Source organism: Ictalurus furcatus, chromosome 14 (genome assembly GCF_023375685.1).
Source record: "Ictalurus furcatus strain D&B chromosome 14, Billie_1.0, whole genome shotgun sequence".
NCBI classification, from domain to species: Eukaryota; Metazoa; Chordata; class Actinopteri; order Siluriformes; family Ictaluridae; genus Ictalurus; species Ictalurus furcatus.
The window spans coordinates 22,442,449-22,460,676 of NC_071268.1; the positions used below are offsets into that span (position 1 = coordinate 22,442,449).

General features: G+C 39.9%; 1 protein-coding gene across 3 annotated transcripts in view; it reads right to left on the bottom strand.

The window, feature by feature from the left end:
• The window catches only part of spg11 (SPG11 vesicle trafficking associated, spatacsin), a 36,565-nt gene extending 18,502 nt beyond the window's left edge, over positions 1-18,063 (bottom strand). For all 3 annotated transcript variants that reach the window (XR_008387623.1, XR_008387622.1, XM_053641094.1), the window contains exons 1-19: positions 17,621-18,063; positions 15,962-16,131; positions 15,305-15,532; positions 13,234-13,432; positions 12,864-13,001; positions 12,048-12,421; positions 11,696-11,841; positions 11,348-11,477; positions 9,498-9,653; positions 9,114-9,292; positions 6,239-6,415; positions 6,016-6,087; positions 5,656-5,783; positions 4,444-4,619; positions 3,990-4,200; positions 2,930-3,139; positions 1,662-1,768; positions 537-682; positions 128-292 (exon numbers count right to left, since the gene is read on the bottom strand). Coding sequence is in view for 1 of the 3 variants with exons in the window: in XM_053641094.1 (XP_053497069.1) it covers positions 128-292; positions 537-682; positions 1,662-1,768; positions 2,930-3,139; positions 3,990-4,200; positions 4,444-4,619; positions 5,656-5,783; positions 6,016-6,087; positions 6,239-6,415; positions 9,114-9,292; positions 9,498-9,653; positions 11,348-11,477; positions 11,696-11,841; positions 12,048-12,421; positions 12,864-13,001; positions 13,234-13,432; positions 15,305-15,532; positions 15,962-16,131; positions 17,621-17,835 (3,327 nt within the window). In the remaining 2 variants the exon portion in view is untranslated. The remainder of the gene's footprint in view (positions 1-127; positions 293-536; positions 683-1,661; positions 1,769-2,929; positions 3,140-3,989; positions 4,201-4,443; positions 4,620-5,655; positions 5,784-6,015; positions 6,088-6,238; positions 6,416-9,113; positions 9,293-9,497; positions 9,654-11,347; positions 11,478-11,695; positions 11,842-12,047; positions 12,422-12,863; positions 13,002-13,233; positions 13,433-15,304; positions 15,533-15,961; positions 16,132-17,620) is intronic.
• Between the last annotated feature and the right edge of the window lie 165 nt (positions 18,064-18,228).

Below are 18,228 nucleotides of genomic sequence, written 5' to 3' on the forward strand. Positions count from 1 at the left end.
AAACTCATTTGTGGCATGTTGCTCTGTGCTGTAACTCTAGGGTTGTTTATTAACACTGCTGAGCATAACTTGTTTGAAATAAAGTATTAATAAATGGGCCAGGCATAATAATATATGCTGTACGTACCTGCATGAGGTGGTATATTGATACATCACAAACTGAAGTGACTCTTGGGGCAGTCTGGGTAAAAAGAGCAGCTTTGAGTTTGGGGTATGCACTCAGTGCCATCCTCAGGAGCTGTGGGTCCACTCTAGACAGGACATTCTGTCCTTTATCGCCTTCTGTCACCACCTGCATACAGACATATAATAAAGTTAAGAAGAATACTATTCGTCCAGAATTTCTGAATGTTTCCTTCCTTAGGCTGACGGCTTCTTAAGAAAGCTATAAAACAGAGTAACAGTAGGGGGGAGGAGAAACCTAATCAGCAAAAGTCCTATGTGAAAGTGTGAAGAATTAACGGTTAATTCAATTCCAATTTCCAATTACTTGCGTGTTAAATGGTAAGGGCTGGAAGATTCTAAAGTGCCCCTACCTGATCAATGCCCCCAGGTGCAAACATTATAGTGGAGAGAGCAAGAAGGCTGTGCCCCTCCAGCAGCATGCTGCTAACACTAGCCTGACTGCCTGGTAACAGCACCTGTGCACTTGTCAGACTCGCCTGAAACACTCGCTCTGGATCTAAACAACAACAACAACAACAACAACAACAACAAACTGTTTTGCTGATATAAAAACCACAAAACATACACAAAAATCAATAACAGGTGCACACAATTGCCGCGTCCCAATTCGTCTACTACCCGTCCTAAACAGTATCCGAGATTAGAATTACTGTGTCCCAAATCGTAGTACGTGCAAATGAGTATCTCAAATGTACCTCGATGGATTTCCGGTAGATTTTTGTAGTGTGGATCCGGGGACACTTTTTCAGCTAATATTGACCACAACTCCTTGTGTGAGTGAGGCGGAGGAGTTTTGTGACGGTTTGCTTAGCCGAATTCAACCTGCAAACATGGCTGACGAGAGTAATGCTGGTGTATTTTAGAGAGGTGTAAATGAAACGTGGAAAAATAAATCAAGGGAACGGTAAATTAAATGATATAGTATATAATTATATCCTTCTAAATTATAGAAGGAATGACTAGTTGAAATGCAACGAGGAGTGTATACGGTGACAGTGTTCTCTTCCAGGCAACAATATTCTCTTTTGTTACATGACATGTTGGTATGTCCGAGTACTTGCATACTCTTTTGCTACACACTCAAATGTATGTACTTTTTCTCCACAAAAAGAGTACATTCTTTAAGTGCATAGTATAAGTAGGTGAATTGGGACGTAGCAAATGCCTCAAATTATTAGGGCTTAGGAACCTATTTTCTTACTGTTTACCTAATCTTAATTGATCAAATCAAATATTGTTTTATCACCTTACATCTTGACAATAAATCAGGGTGTGAGTTTTAATTCTTTTTTTATTTATTATTATTTTTCTTTTACACTTTAGCATGCTCATAATAAGGAAGTTGCCCCAATGTTGCAATAAATAGTATTACAAAGTCTCACTATGTGAGTTGTTTTTTTTTTTTTTTCTTTTACCTTTAATAAGCTTGTAAACTGAACACAATACAGTGGCTATTCTAGAAACTTAAGACTTACTTTTGAGATCTCTTGTAATGCTCTGCATTTTGACCATCATCTCAAACCAGGGGTGACTCTCAAATAAATCTCTGTCTCCAACTGCAGGGCAGTTACTGGGAGTCAATCTGATTTAGAGAGAGGGAGAAATCAGAAAAAAAAAGTTTAGAGTAATACTACATCAGCCTTTTACATGTAGAATAAAATGAACACCAATTGGACTGGTGTCTTTTACACTTAGAACGCTTTATGCTGCTATCTTATTGGCTATCTGCACTTACATACATGTGCACATAAACTCGGCAAAAAAAAGAAACGTTTTCTCACAATCGACTGCTTTTATTTCCAGCAAATTTCTTAACATGTGTAAATATTTGTATTAACATAAAAAGATTTAACAACTGAGACATAAACTGAACAAGTTTCACAAACATTTGACAAACAGAAATGGGGGGGTCAATATTAAAAGTAACAGTCAGTATGTGGTGGCCTCCAGGTGCTTTAAGTACTACAGTGCATCTCATCCTTATGGACTGCACCAGATTGGTCAGTTCTTGATGTGAGATGTTACTCCACTCTTCCACCAAGGCATTTGCAAGTTCTCGATCGCGTCTGGGGGGGGGGGGACACATGTTTACGTGTAATTTTCCACTGCAAGGTCAATCAGCTGTCCTTCCTCTCTCACTGTAGCACTGTCTCAGGCGGCTTACATTACAGACATTGCAGTTTATTGCTCTGGACACATCTGCAGTCCTCATGCCTCCCTGCAGCAGGTCTATGGCATGTTCACACAGGTGAGCAGGAACCCTGGACATCTTTCTTCTGGTGTTTTTCAGAGTCAGTAGAAAGGTCTCTTTAGGGTCTCTAACTTATTGTAACTGTGACCTTAATTGCCTATCGCCTGTAAACGGTTAGTGTCTTAAGGACTGTTCCACAGGTGCATGTGCAATAATTGTTTATGGTTCAATGAACAAGCATGAAAAACATTGTTTAAACCTTTTCCAATAAAGATCTGTAAAGCTTATTTGGATTTGACTAAATTATCTTTAAAATACAGTCTCCTGAAAGAGGGACGTTTCTTTTTTTGCTGAGTTTACATACACCGGCTTCTGTCAGGTAAACAAACTTTTGTACACAGTTACTCAATCAGGTTTTTGATGTGATGATCTTACTCCAGGTAAATCTATGTTTTCTGAATATACATATTCAAAACATGCTATTGATTTGTACTTAAATGCACGCTGTAATCCACTGTAATAAACTGGCCCAACTACAGGTTACTAACTTACCTGTAATGCTGCAGGTAGGTATAGAGCAGATAATGTAGGTTGTTCTCAAGACAATGCTGAATAAAGCATGTGTGGAAATCCTGTCCTTTGGAAGCATGGAACTGTGGGACAGGAGAGCCATTGATGTCTTGCATAACACCTCTGGCCTGACCTAACCTCCACAGCAGCTGCTCAAAGTCAGACATCTCGGACTGCACAAACACTTCTTGTCTGTGGAGCACAGAAACAACAAAAAGCTTCGTTTTCTTCTAATTCAGCAGGATAGAAATTTGCCAGCACACTTCACAAAAAAGACGTTAATGGAAAGATCCACCCTAAATGATTTGCATATGAATATTTAGAATTAATATGTGATCTTCAAATGTGTACAAAATTTATTTTATGATGAAATTCTGCTGACTTTTTTGGGTGCCGAATCGACATTTTTGGTTCTTCTTTTCATCAATAAATTGCTCCATTTACAATATTTCTAACAGTTCCCTATGTCACCCACAATGCTGTTCGACTACCTGTGGGACTTCATCTCTACTTAAAGAAAACGATGCAGCAGTGCTTTAGTCCTTTAAACGGTCCGGCTCTCTCACCTTCTTATCTGTACTCTGGTCAAACAAAATCAGGTGTGGCTATTCACCAAGCTAGTCATCTCATAGATTGCAAACTAAAATCACAACTGCGTCATATAGCATCGTGGAACTTCTATTCTCACTACTTCCATGTTAGATTTCTCCTTAACGTAACACTGAACGTCACTAAAAAAAAAAAAAAAATCGTGAGTGAGAAAAGAAGCTCTTGCTTTTCTGTTTTTCGCAGCAAACGGTGAAACCTGGTCGTTATCGCTTGTTTTGATCTTTGAGGTTAGTAAAATGTTTTCTCCTATTAAACAACATTGTAAGTGTTTAACCATAAGCGTATCATACATAAAGTGTTTAAAGTGTTTCTGGGTGGAAAGGGGACATTTTTCAGAACTTATTCTATACAGAAAATACAAAAGACACAAATCTTACAGGAAGTTTAACTTGAACTTTTAGGTAACTTTTACAGTTTAGCTAATTATTCTAACCTGGCAAGCATGTCCAGAATTTGGTCTTTCATATAATCACTACAGTAGGTGTTTCCATCCACAACAGCAGCAGTGAGCGCAGGCCACTTGGAGGCAGCAGTGTTCTCGCTGTCTTGTGTGGCTGTGTGTGTCAGCCATGCAGTAACTCTGTCCTGGTCATGTAGGGACGTGAGGTAGGACCACAGCACAGCTGGATCATGTGAGCCCAACACTAAAGCATGACGGCAGAAGCATTAAAGCAATAAAACAACGAAACAGCTTTTATACTGGATTTACACATGGGCCCTGGTTCCACAAAACAAACAAGGTCATTGTCCAAATTGAACTTGCAACAGAAGGGCTTTTTGTGATTTAGTTCCTAAGTAGATCATGCATTCTCTCCTAAAAGCTCTGTTGCTGCTGCTTAAATAATGTAATAAATTATCAGGAGGTAACATTAATTCATACAACTCACAGTGGTCTGGGAGTCGGGAGAGCAGCACAGATTTCTGTGCATCATCGTCCCAGTGCCTGACCCAGTCCAGACGCACTGAGCCGACCAGAGACTGGATAGAGCAAGACACAGGTTCATGCAATATCTCCTGTAGCAGGTTTCTGCTCTCAGCTTCCGACTGGCTTTTTTGAAGAACCCTATACACAGGACATGCAACATCCACAAGTTATATACAGTGCTCTCGTTTATTTTCATAACAAACTGAACAGACCGGAAATGATCACTGAGATATTGAAACTGTAGGCAGGTTTCAAACTGTTAACAAAGAATAATTTGAGTACTGTTCTGTTCGTGTTTTATACAGCACAACATGTACCAGTTTAACTCTTTTTACCAAAGGCCACAAATGGGAATTTCTGCCTGTTTTGGGGGTGCTCATGTCCGGCATTGAATTTGTTTGTTTTTCAAAAGAATTTTTTAAATTTATTTTTACCTAGCCTACTAGGTAGAAATGTTAGAATTTTATTGTGGCAGTTTTATACGGTTTCTTACTGTCAAAAAAAGCTTTAGTCGTGCTGTCCATTTTTATCTCTGTACCAATGTTATTGTGGAAAGTTGTGAATTGTTTGACTAGCAGGGGGATCATACCCCTCCCCTTTCCCATCTCCCAGCTAAACACAGAGACATGATATTCTACACACAGAAACCCAACAGTGTCCTGACTAATCTTATAACAGACTTGCAGCGGTGAAATAATTCATCCGTTTACACTGATTGCAAATGTCCGATAAGTTGATTTCCATTCTGCTGGTGGAATGAAACGCCAGTTTACTGCGAGAAAGGGTTAAATATCTAGCTGACAACTGACAAATTTTCTAAATAGTTTCTAATTTTCTTTTAACATACGATAATCATCTTTCTTTATCTGCTTTTCATCATTTAACTTTCTTGCCTAATTTATGATTTTGCATACGCAACTAATATATAAAATGTGCTATACAAATAAAGCTGGCTTACATGCCTGATTTAAATGATTTTACCAATAAAAAAACAATCTGTGGGTTCAGATTTACACTCTTCTTTTCATACCTACATACTTCTCTTATTTGTGTCAGAAAACACAAAATAGTATGATTTAATATATATAGGTTGGGACAGTAATCATTTAAATGACTCACATCATAGTGTGATTTATTTCTAACCCCTAAGGCATAGCGAAATGAATTGCCTTACCTTTTCTTGTCAAAAGTCTTTGAACATCTTGTTGCTGGTCTGGAGCACAAATTTTCAATCTGTTTAATGAACTCCACTTTTTTCAAGTCCTCAGTGGAGAGATGATTAAGTCTTTTCAACTCCTCTACCTGTTTAATTAGCAAAAAAAAAAAAATCAATCAGCAAAAGTGCTTCAATAATTTCAAACTTCAAACTGAGCTACAAGTGTAAACAGTTAACAGACAGGCCATTTACATCCCATAATTATAACCGGGATCTCAATTTGACTGCAGTGTTATCAACTTATGAATTTTTTTTTTAAAGGAATTTGGCAGCTTTGGTTTGCAGTCTGTGTCATAATTTGAGGACATGCTTACTCACCATAAAAGCCCTGAGGTCTCGATCGGCCGTGTAAACACAGATATTGTGGAGCTGCTCTTTCACATTAAATCCCTGAAAAAGAGTGACAGGGGAAAAGACAGAAAGGAAGTAGGAGAGAGACCCAGACAACAAGAAGTGAAAAATGTGTACACATAAACTTCAAATAGTATTTTGAAACTGTCTGCCAGAGTGTGTATATGTAATGGTCCATGAACATGTGTACCATGTTAGTGAGCAGTGTTGTGGCCTGCTGCAGGTCTCGGTGTGTGAGACAAGTGAAGGCCAGTCTCAGGCCTGTTTTCTTCAGTTCCTCCAGCTTCTGCTCTGGACAGTTACGCCTGCGGAGATAAGCCTGTGCACGTGGGAGCTCCCTGTTTAAAACTGCATGTTGGACAACCTCCTAAAATATGCACACAAACAAAACACACACAAAGAGACACGTGTACACTTATTTCTCGCCAGAGCCATATCTCCCTGCAGTTCTTGCCTGGTTTCGCTAAGCAGAGTTGAGCCTGGCCAGTACCTGGATGGGAGACCTCCTGGGGAAAACTAAGGTTGCTGCTGGAAGTGGCACAGTATTAGTGAGGACAGCAGGGGGCGCTCACCCAGTGGTCTGTGTGGGGCCTAATGTCCCAGTATAGTGACGGAGACACTATACTGTAAAATACAGCACCGCCTTTCAGAGGAGACGTTAAACCGGGGTCCTGACTCTCTGTGGATATTTAAATTTCCAGGACACTTATCATAAAAGAGTAGGGGTGTAACCCCGGTACCCTGGTGAAATTCCCCCGTTGGCCCTTATCTATCATGGCCCCTGAATAATCCCTATCTCTGAATTGGCTACATCACTCTCTCCTCTCCACTAATAGCGGGTGTGTGGTGGGCATTCTGACGCAGTATGGCTGCAGTCGCATCATCTAGGTGGGTACCACCTCAAGTGGTGGTTGAGAAGACCCCCTCCCATTACTATGTAAAGTGCTGTGAGTGTCTAGAAAAGCGCTATATAAATGTAATTGTATTTCTGAGACACCAAACCAGATACTTATTAATGACACTTTAACTGGTGTTCCAAGCAGATTGTGCTGGAAGCATATTGTTTTGTTTCTTCTTCTTTTTTCTGTTGGAGAGTAGGAATTGTAAGGTGCAGAAACACCAAATTAGGCAGGAAGGTGTAATATATCCCTCACAACAAACTGGTATTGTGGGGTCACATAAACTGATCAGCCATTACATTAAAACCACATGCCTAATATTGTGTATGTCCCCTTTGTGCCACCAAAACAGCTCTGATTCATCGAGGCATGGACTCCACAAGACCTCTGAAGGTGTGCTGTGGTATCTGGCACCAAGACGTGGGCAGCAGCTCCTTTAAGTGCTGTAAGTTGCGAGGTGGGACCTTAAATGGATTGGACTTGTTTGTCCAGCACCTCCCATAGATGCTCGATTGAATTGAGATCTGGGGGAATTTGGAGGTCAACTTAACACCTTGAACTCTTTGTGATGATCCTCAAACCATTCCTGAACAATTTCTGCAGTGTTGCAGGGTGCATTATCCTGCTGAAAGAGACCACTGCCATTAAGGAATACCGTTGCCATGAAGGGGTGTACTTGATCTGGAACAATGCTTAGGTAGGTGGTATGTGTCAAAGTAACACCTACATGAATGACAGGACAAAGGTTTCCCAGCAGAACATTGCCCAGAGCATCACATTGCCCCCGCCAGCTTGCTGTCTTTCCATAGCGCATGCTTGTGCCATCTCTTCCCCAGGTAAGTGACACACATAAACCCAGCTGACCACATGATTCATCATGTAAAAGAAAACATGATTCATCAGACCAGGCCACCTTTTACCACTGCTCCAAGGTCCAGTTCTGATGCTCACGTGCCCATTGTAGGCACTTTCGGAGGTAGACAGTTTGCTGCTATGCAGCCCCATATGCAGCACACTGTGTGTTCTGACACCTTATATCATGTCACTGCAAGAAACTGAGGCCATGTTTCTACAATGCTTTCATATATTATCAATAAGCTTGGTGTGAATGCTTAGATTTCATAAAACTTGAACTTGAAGGACGAACATCAAGTTTGGGATGTGTCTGTCAATAGGGGGCCCTGGAACAGTGAAATAACTCTCTTATAACTGCTTGTCAGAATAGGTTGACATTTTGTTTCCTGCATCTCTGATTTAGCCTGTAAGGGGTTTTCTTAGGATAACCTGATTATTTGAAAATTGTGGTCACCACCAGCCAGTCAGCATTCAGAAGGCATTTGACGGGCTTACCCTTGTCCTGCTGTTATAAAACACGATTGGTGTATCAAACTATTGCCCCTTAGTAGTCTATGGAAGTTCAGATGTAGTGGTTATTGAGGGATACTACTCATGTTACTACTCAGGGGCAGTGGTGGCTTGCCGGTTAAGGCTCTGGGTTACTGATCGGAAGGTTGGGGGTTCAAGCCCCAGCACTGCCAAGCTGCCACTGTTGGGCCCTTGAGCAAGGCCCTTAACCCTCTCTGCTCCAGGGGTACTGTATCATGGCTGACCCTGCGCTCTGACCCCAGCTTCCTGACAGGCTGGGGTATGCGAAGAAAAAAATTTCACTTTGCTCTACCGTATATGTGACCAATAAAGACTCATTATGTTAAAAATGAAACATACGCATATGTTTAATTTCATTGAATCAATCAAATAACGTGCAAAATGTGTATCCGGGTCAGACACTTTTCAAACTAATACTAGGATTTTCCATTCCATTTGAATTAAAACTGCATATAGATTGTCTAAATGTAAATATTATTATTATTAACTATATGTACGGGAAATCTGAGGTGGTTTATATGGTGGTTTAAATGTAATAAGTCTCAGGCTGAACACATTCGCTAATAAATCTGCTGCTCTAAATTGTCCAATAAATCAGAAATATTGATTTAGAATTACTTCTAAATTCAATCCAAGTAATCGTCTAATAATCCAGAATTAGAACCAGCACAGAGACAGGAAACATGTTTATGACTATAATATAAATCAAAGCAACTTCTGAAATGCTTGTGACTACTACATTCATGGCAATAGATATGTTTTATCTATAGAGGCCCATACCTCAATGGAGCATGTTTCCCACTCATTCTCAATGATGGTATCAGAGGCAGAGGCAGCATGTGAGGCAGGAGTCTGACTCTCACCCCCTTCCAGCCACGGGTACCTCCTCAAATAGGTACGCAGTTCAGAGATATATCCATTCAAAATCTTCACACACTCGTGCAAGTTAGCATCCAGCTCTGCAACAGCAGAATGAAGAACTTGTACAGACAAATATCACTAGACATGACATTATATGTTTTTTTGCATCTTTATTACATTTCAGCTTAGTACAGATTCTGTCTTTTACACATCAACCATATTGAGAATACTTTGAACGAATCAGTAACACCACTACGTAGGAGTCTTAAAAACATTTGTGAATAAACTGCGCGTGTATGTTACCTGGAGAGCTGGTTAGGATGACTCTGATTTGTGTATTGAGGAAGTTTAGCGTCATGCTGAGCAGCTGCTCGCAGAACTGCCGACTCTGAGCCTCGATGTTTGTGTCTCGGATAGCAGACTGAAGCAGATCCAATGCTGGACATAGATCCTGAACATCTATTACGCACGAAAATAAATCAATAACGTATAGACTCATGCAACTGTGGTTACAAGTTACAGCTTATCATGTCAACCTACAACTAAAATACATACCGAATACAATTATACAATACATTACTCCAGAGTTAAATAATGAAAACTTCTGTATCACTTCATTTAAGATTAATCATTAAAGGCAGAATGAAACCGGAGTTCCTCAATTGTGACGCGTGATCTATCTATCTATCTATCTATCTATCTATCTATCTATTTATAGATGAAAAGGTCCAGGTTTTTTTATGTAATACATGTTTAGGCAAGGTGACAAAGAATCAAATAAACATTACATGAAGTAAGGAAAAATTATATTTACGCCCTAAACACAAAAGAGCAAAAAAAGCAAAAAGGAAAAAAAATAAAAAATAAATAAGAATACTGTACAAGCACACACACAAATTTAATCTAGCTCAATTCAATTCAATTTGTATAGCACTTTTAACAATGGTAATTGTCTCAAATCAGCTTTAGAGAAACATATAAACACGGGATATAGATTTTAAGTGTGTGAATTTATTCCTATTGAGCGAGCCGGTGGCGACGGTGGCAAGGAAAAACTCCCTAAGATGATATGAGGAAGAAACCTTGAGAGGAACCGGACTCAGAAGGGAACCCGTCCTCATCTGGGTAACAACGGATAGTGTGAAAGTAAAGGAAAGTTCATTATAGTTTAATATGAAGTCTAATGCACGAGCGCACACGCACAAAGTTAATCTAGCTCAATGTCAGAATGCATCACTTCAGTACACAATCTATGTCTACACAGAGTCAGTCATCCGAGTACACAGCTTTCTTTATTCCTCTCTCATTTAACAAACAACTCCTCCTCCCTCTACCTCAATGTGCAGCCCGTCTAATCAAATCATCTGTAGTATATTATGATTAGGTTTGTATGCTTAATCATGTGAGTAATTACCATTGCTCTTTCCAATCAAAGCTGTTCATTACTCACACTCAGTAGTATGTATTTAGGCTGTCAGAAATCATTTCTCTGTTCAAAAACTGTTTAGAATCCATATCCAGGACCCCGACCAGGATAAAGTGGTTAATGAAGATCAGTGAATGAATGAATAATGCATAAGCTGTATTGATGCAATTAATTAGCTTGTTCTATGTTATTACATTATATTAGCTACAACATCTTAGCCTAGTAATTTTCTGGGCAGCTAAAACATAGACCTAGGCAGCGCATCGGAGCTAATTGGAGTAAGATATTATTTTGTACACCATGCACATATATATTTCGTACACCAATACTTTTACATTTTAAACATGCTAAAATGAACATTATGTTTACTCAGTCTACATTATTTAGAAGGATATTCTTCTAAATATAAACTGCGACAGTGTTATGAAATTCTGAGACTGAGAAATACAGGAACGTTAATTGTGATAATTCGTCTGAATCTCACAGCTATTTCAATAAGTAATTACCACACATGCTGTATTTGGAAGTATTAGAAATTACAACGGTTTATAATGTGGGTAATTGGTGACTTTTAAGCTTCAAATACGAGAGTGCTGAACTGCAGTCTGGATTCTGTAGAAGCTCATAAACATAAGCTAGCATTTGGAGAGAATCACAAGTTCCAAAAATTAGCTTCATTTTATGCACAAAAAAGTTTTGAATTTACAAAAGACCACAGAGGTCTTACTTTTCAGCTGTATCTGTGTAGCGGTGGCTGAGTGCTCAGGCAGACTGTAGCTCGTGGGTGGGCAGAGAATGTTCTCCTTACTCTTCAGGAAGAAATCCACCATGTCCAGCTGCCGGTTCTTTAGTCCTGCCTAAAAAAAAAGGGCAAAAAAGCTATTTGTTTATACTATAATGCTATTATGCAATAAAACATTGTTGTTTTTTCCATTACAATAAAAATTGTTGGATTTGTGTTCAAACACAAACACTGAATACACATACTTTTTTAGATTACAGCCTATGATAAAAAAACTTCTCTTTCAGATTTAATCATTGTTTTCATGGTTAGAACTGAGATGATTATGTGCACCTGCAGCGAATGGATAGGAATTGAACAGCGTCCCCAAGCATTACGATGGCACAGTGAGTCCACCATCCCAGCACTTCCAAACACCATCAGTCTGTTCAGCAGCTCCTCTTGAGAAACCGTGAACAGCACTAGAGACATGCCTGATGCTGAAACGAACACACGCAGACACGTCACAAACTAGTCATACTTTTTGTAATCTCAAACATTTCATCTTGCTTAGGAAGTGCCAGTAAAAGTGCAAACAAAAGGGATTAGAACGAATCACAGGCAGCAGTAGTCAGACCAATGCTTTATGACAAAACAGCATTTATCTGGCGTGTATGTGTAAAATGGTGACGTTCACACGTTTCACCTTTCAGAATCAGAGAGAGGTGTTCCTCTTCTGACCAGCAAACAGGCAAAGCTGGAACATCGATATAATGATATGTAACACTCTGAGTTTCCAGGTCCCAGTAGGCCAGGGTTGTGCTGCTGTTACCAGCTGAGGTAAAGCTAAGCACTGCTGAAAATCCGGAGACAGTCAACACGGTTGGTGTGGTCCGTTCAGGCAGACTGAAAGACATTACAGCACCCCCTGGTGATAGAATGGACTGACTGAGTTTGGCGGTGGCCGCTCCTTGACGGCACTCAACGCGAGGGAGGTCTTTGTACCACGGCAGCTGTAGAGTTGGAGGAACTGGAGCTTTAGCTTGCTTATAGAGCAATGCCAGCCTTGCCTCCCATGAGCTGGACACAAAGCGTTAAGACTGAGTGAGTGGTTAGGGTCTAAGGTAAACCATGTCGAACACATCAAAGAGCACTGATTTATTTATCAGTAAAATGTACCCCTTGTTTATGAAGCATCTTTTACATAGTGACACTCTAAATCACTTTACAGTTTTACAAACAAAGAAAAGGGTTAAGGATTTCGAAGAATGATATATTTCTGCATACATAAAGGTATATTTTCAGTTGGGTCTCGAAAGAGCACAGGAAAGAATAGTACCAAGGGGTGTCTACCAAGGAATGGTTTCAGCCAATCGGAGACCACCAGTAGATCAGTACCAACACACAAACAGGATAATGATAATAATTTGGCACTTAATACCAGATCTGATAGCACACACTGAATATGGAGTTGTTTAAAAGAAAGAAAGAATGCAAAAGGTGACGGTATATACTGCCTTACTGATCGGTTTGGAAGTGGGTACCCAGTACAGACTGACTGTAAGTTGAGTTGGCAACGCTGTCCTGATCACAAGGTTTTGTGGGTATGAGAGGAAGAGGTCTGGGGTCCTGCTGACAGTGCAAGTGATTTATGTGAATCCTGTAAAATAAATAAATAAATAAATAAATAAATAAATAAATAAATAAATTCATAATGAAGGAATTGAATGCAAAGTGAGTACATTTACACATTCATATCATTATCAAAAATATCTAGCAAGAGCAGATTTACTCTATATGCCAGCAAACACAACATTAAAAAAATGTCCCCATAACATTTAGGGAAACGACATGGAAGACAAGCAAGCATTATGAAACGGACTTAAACACACCTGAAATAATCATTGAGATCAACTGCCAGTGCTTGGTTTTGTCTGGTGGCAGCCACAGCTATGCTGAGGTCTTGTGAGATGTGGAGAAGGCAGAAGGAAGCGAGAGATTCCACAAGCTCTGCATCTCTCGGTCCTGATATGTAGTAAGCAGCGAGATCCACTGTAGCAAGGTGCTTCCCATCTGCACTGTCAAAGACATCTGACAGATACAGTTAAGGAAAGGCCCGATTGAAAAATCGTGATTGTTGTCACGATCGGCTTCTTAAATCGAAAACTCTGACCTCAGACTGAAAAGTACTTATTAATCTAGAAAATTCAGAAAACTGGTTAGCAAAACAGACATTTCATAGGTATGTAAGTGGTTTTATTTATTTATTTTTAATTCAAACACTAAACGTAATAGAAAAATCAGATCAATAACTGTCTAGGACACTGTACAGGTATGTACAGTAAGTATGCGATTTGATACACCAGTGCTAGTCAGTTGTGGACACAGTGTCACATGGTGCTATACTGCCCCCGTTATTTACGCTGGTATTGCACCACGTGGACAAGTAGCTGCTGCAGGACAGGTACAGCAGCCATCTTATGTACGTGTACACATAATTAAAAGCAAATATAATCCAGCCTTAAAACTTGTCCAGGTACCTGCACTTCTGGCCATTTTATCAGGAAAGCCTATAATCGGTCCCTCCAGGATTTTGCAATCGCAGAAATGAACGCAAAATCGAGCGAACTCCTCAATATTCGGAGGAGCTTGCGATTTTTAAAATTTACGGCAGATTTTCTGCAGATTTGGGCCAAGACACGTCGTGTGATGTCATCACAGCACGCATTCACCCAAAGCCCTCTTCGATTCATGTGCGTCGAACATGAGTACAGCTAAAAGGCCCAAACACATCACTGCGAAAGACTGTGCAAAACAATTTCGCCAATTCAAGTGGTTTTCCACAAAGAAGCACAAAAAACTCAGCAACTTGCATCGCAAATTTTGTAATTAGTGATGGTAGCCCAGTTGCTTCTATGCACAATGACTCAGACCCACTCTACCATTTAAAAGGCACAATCATAAGACAAGATATTATTTGAGTGTTTAACATTCTGAGCACAGCAGTGGCATTGACATGGTAGCATGTGTGGTGCTGGTACATGTACATCAGGCACAACAGTGATACTGAGAATATTTATTGGCCACTTTATTAGAAATACCTGTCTTTTTGCAGCACATTGTAGATTTATATTTATAGAATATAGGTCCTTTTTCCTTGCCATTTGTGCTGCTGAGCCTCCAGTAGTGATCAGTTTCTGTCCACAGGACTGCTGTTGCCTGGATGGTTTTATGTTGATCTCAGCAAAAGTGCGGTACACTAGTACCAGTGCAACATGTCGCTACCATGTCAATGCTGTGGTGAGAATGGTTCACGACTCAAAAAATATCTCGGCAGTGGTGGTCCTGTAGTGTACTATTTGTACGCTATAAGGGCAAAAGTATGTGGAACATGACCAATCAAGCCCATATGTGCTTGTTGAACATCCCATTTTAGATTTTGTCCGTCCTTTGCTACTTTAATAACCTCCATTCTTCAGGGAAGGCTTTCTATTAGCTTTTGGAGCATGGCTATGGGGATGTGTGTTCATTCAGCCACAAGAGCGTTAGTGATGTCAGGCACTGATGTAGGGTGAGGAGGCCTGGGGTAGAGTCAGTGTTCCAGTTCATTCGAATTGTTTTCAGTGGGATTGAGGTCAGGGTTCTTCCAGACCAACCTTGGCAAACCATGACTTCATGGAGCTCAAATTGTCATGCTGGTATAGGTTTGGGCCTCTTAGTTCCAGTGAAAGAAAACCTTAAATTCTACAGCACACAAAGACATTCTAGGCAACTGTAAGCCCATAACTGTATATTGATATAATGGTCAGGTGTCCACAAACCTTTGGCCATATAGCGTACATAAAAGCAAATGAATTACAATCAGTCACTGGATCAGTTACTTTCTCGACAGACCCACAATGTTTTACACAAACACACCACAGTTTGACATCTGCTCAACATGTCAGTTAATAAACAGGATACATATGAACCCAGGGCTGGTTAGGATAAATAAAATGCCTTTGCAGATCTGGTAGTCAGTGAACATTTCCTGAGTTTCAGAAGGCAGGCTGAGGACACAAGAAGACAGCAACTCTGGCTCAGCAGAGCCCTCCTGCCACTGAAGATGTACCAGGACACATCCGTTCAGCAGGAAGTGACAGAGGCCGTCCATGAATGACAGCAGTTTTGTAGAGGCCAGCTTACTCCCATCTGGAACAGTAACGGTGATTGGTTGAAGAGGACAAAGTTAAATACTATTCCAGCAGCAACAGTATAATAGACGTGATTATTTAAAAGTCTGATATTACTATTGAGAAGGCAGAAATGTTTTCACAACATAATGATTCACAATTTAATTGAAGTAAACCAAGTCCTTCCTCAAGACTAATACTTTAAAACTGGATCTAAGTAGTAAGTAGATAGCCTTCTGGAAGTATTTACCCAATAAAAAAATCCATTACCGACCACTGGTTAAACAGCATAAAGTTAAACCTGTAGGGCTCTGGCTAACGTTCTCGCATTACACCAGTGAAATGCATGCAGGACGTTAACTGTTTAGCAATTAAGAAAAATATAAATGAACCATAACATTCCAGCTATGTATATAAATATTTATATAAAACATGTTTCAACACTCACTTAATTCCTTACTGACAAGCTGCAGGAGTCGGTCTGTAGCACACTCGGACACTGAGGTCGGTTGCCTTTCTGAATGAATCTCATGAAGTCTAAGATTACAGCCTGGTGTCATAGTCAGGAGTCTGGGTTTGTCGAATTTATTTTGCTCAGTGGACACCTCCCAGAGAAAGCTATCAAACAAGATAAGGAAAAAAAAAATATGATGTTTACTGCAATCATGGCTGAGGATTTGTTTAGAAAAAAAGATTTACAAGAGATTTACAGAGTGTAGATGAGCAAAAGAGGGCAACTTTTGATGAATCCGGAGCTTGCGTTACAGCCTGTGTAAACTTTCTAGGCTTTCTGTCCCTGTGTCCTCGTGGGTTTGATCCAGCTTGTCTAGTTTCCAGTGTTCCCAGGATATACATGCTGTCCCATAAGTCCAGCATCACAGGGATAAATAATATTTTTAAAAAATATATTTTTACAGTCCATGATGTATCTGGGCAAGGAAGAATAAATCCAAATGATTTTACTCAAAGTGAACATATTGAGTGAGTATTGTGAATAAATGCGTATATTTTGCTGTGTTTTAGTGGTCTCTTATGATGCTGAATTTATGGGACACCCTGTACTCCGGATATACCGTGACCCTGACCAGGACAAAGCGCTCATTTAAGACAGACAGACAGATAGACAGATACAGATAGAGAAATAGACAGACACACAGACAGATAGAGAAACAGAGACAGACAGATAAATAGATAGAATAATAGATATATTACAAAACAGACAGATAGATAAATAGATAGAGAAATAGAGACAGACAGATCTGTCTAGATAGAAATACAGATAGATCCACAGACAGACAGCCAAACAGATAGATAGACAGACAGATAAATAGAGAGAGAAACAGACAGATAGACAGACAGACAGACAGACAGATAAATAAATAGATAGAGACAGGCAAATAGGTAGATAGGCAGATAGATAGATCCACAGACAAATAGATATGCAGATAGATCAAGAGACAGACAGACAGGCCCACAGACAGACAAGTAGATGGAGACAGGCAAACAGATAGATAGATGGATAGATGGATAGATAGATAGATAGATCCACAGACAGATAGATAGATCCACAGACAGATAGATATACAGATAGATCAAGAGACAGACAGACAGATAGACAGACAGACAGACAGGCTCACAGACAGACAGATAAATAGATAGAGACAGGCAAATAGGTAGATAGGTAGATAGATAGATAGATAGATAGATCCACAGACAGATAGATATGCAGATAGATCAAGAGACAGACAGACAGGCCCACAGACAGACAGATAAGTAGATAGAGACAGGCAAACAGATAGATAGATAGATAGATAGATAGATCCACAGACAGATAGATATGCAGATAGATCAAGAGACAGACAGACAGACAGACAGATAGATAGATAGATAGACAGACAGACAGGCCCACAGACAGATAGATAGACAGACAGACAGATATGTAGATAGATCCACAGACAGACAGGCAGATAGATAAACAGATAGATACATAGAAAGACAGACAGACAGGCAGACATAAAGATAGATCATGAATGAATGAATGAATAAGAAGAGGAGGCAGCCCATATAAAGGGAAAAGCTAGAGATTTGTGAAAAGACATTAACTCACTCTGTGTATGAGTCCTGAAGCACGTGCACCGGACTGCCAGGTAGAGAAACATCACGGAGCATCAGTTTCCCGTCAACATTCAGACAGCAAAGCAGTGAACAGCCAGCGGCCATTCCGGCTTTAACACTCAGCTCGACGTCTCGACATAATCCACTGTCAGGTACGAGAACAACTTCTAATGCACTCTGTGCACGCGCTTCAGGCCTGCTTAACATGGTCTAACGTTTTATAACACAACTATACACTGCAACATCTGTTTATATATATTTATTCAGAAACCTGACACTGCCGAGACTGCGCGATAACCTATACAAACTAATGTCTCCTGTGTAAGCTTTAGGGGAACTCAGAAAACTGAAATCCCTCTGGTGTTAGTAAACTAGTAAACATGAAAACCATTCTTACACGAAACAAACATAACGCAGCTGACAATCACGTGCCATGTGTCGTCATGTGATGTCGCTTAGCCAATAAAACAACAGCTAGTTAAGGTTTCAGGGACGCTAGACAAGAGCAACAAATAACAGATTGAACAAACGGTGACAAGTTCGATTAAAGAAATATCATAATTATGAATATTTTTAGTCTGTGCTACACATTTACTAAAC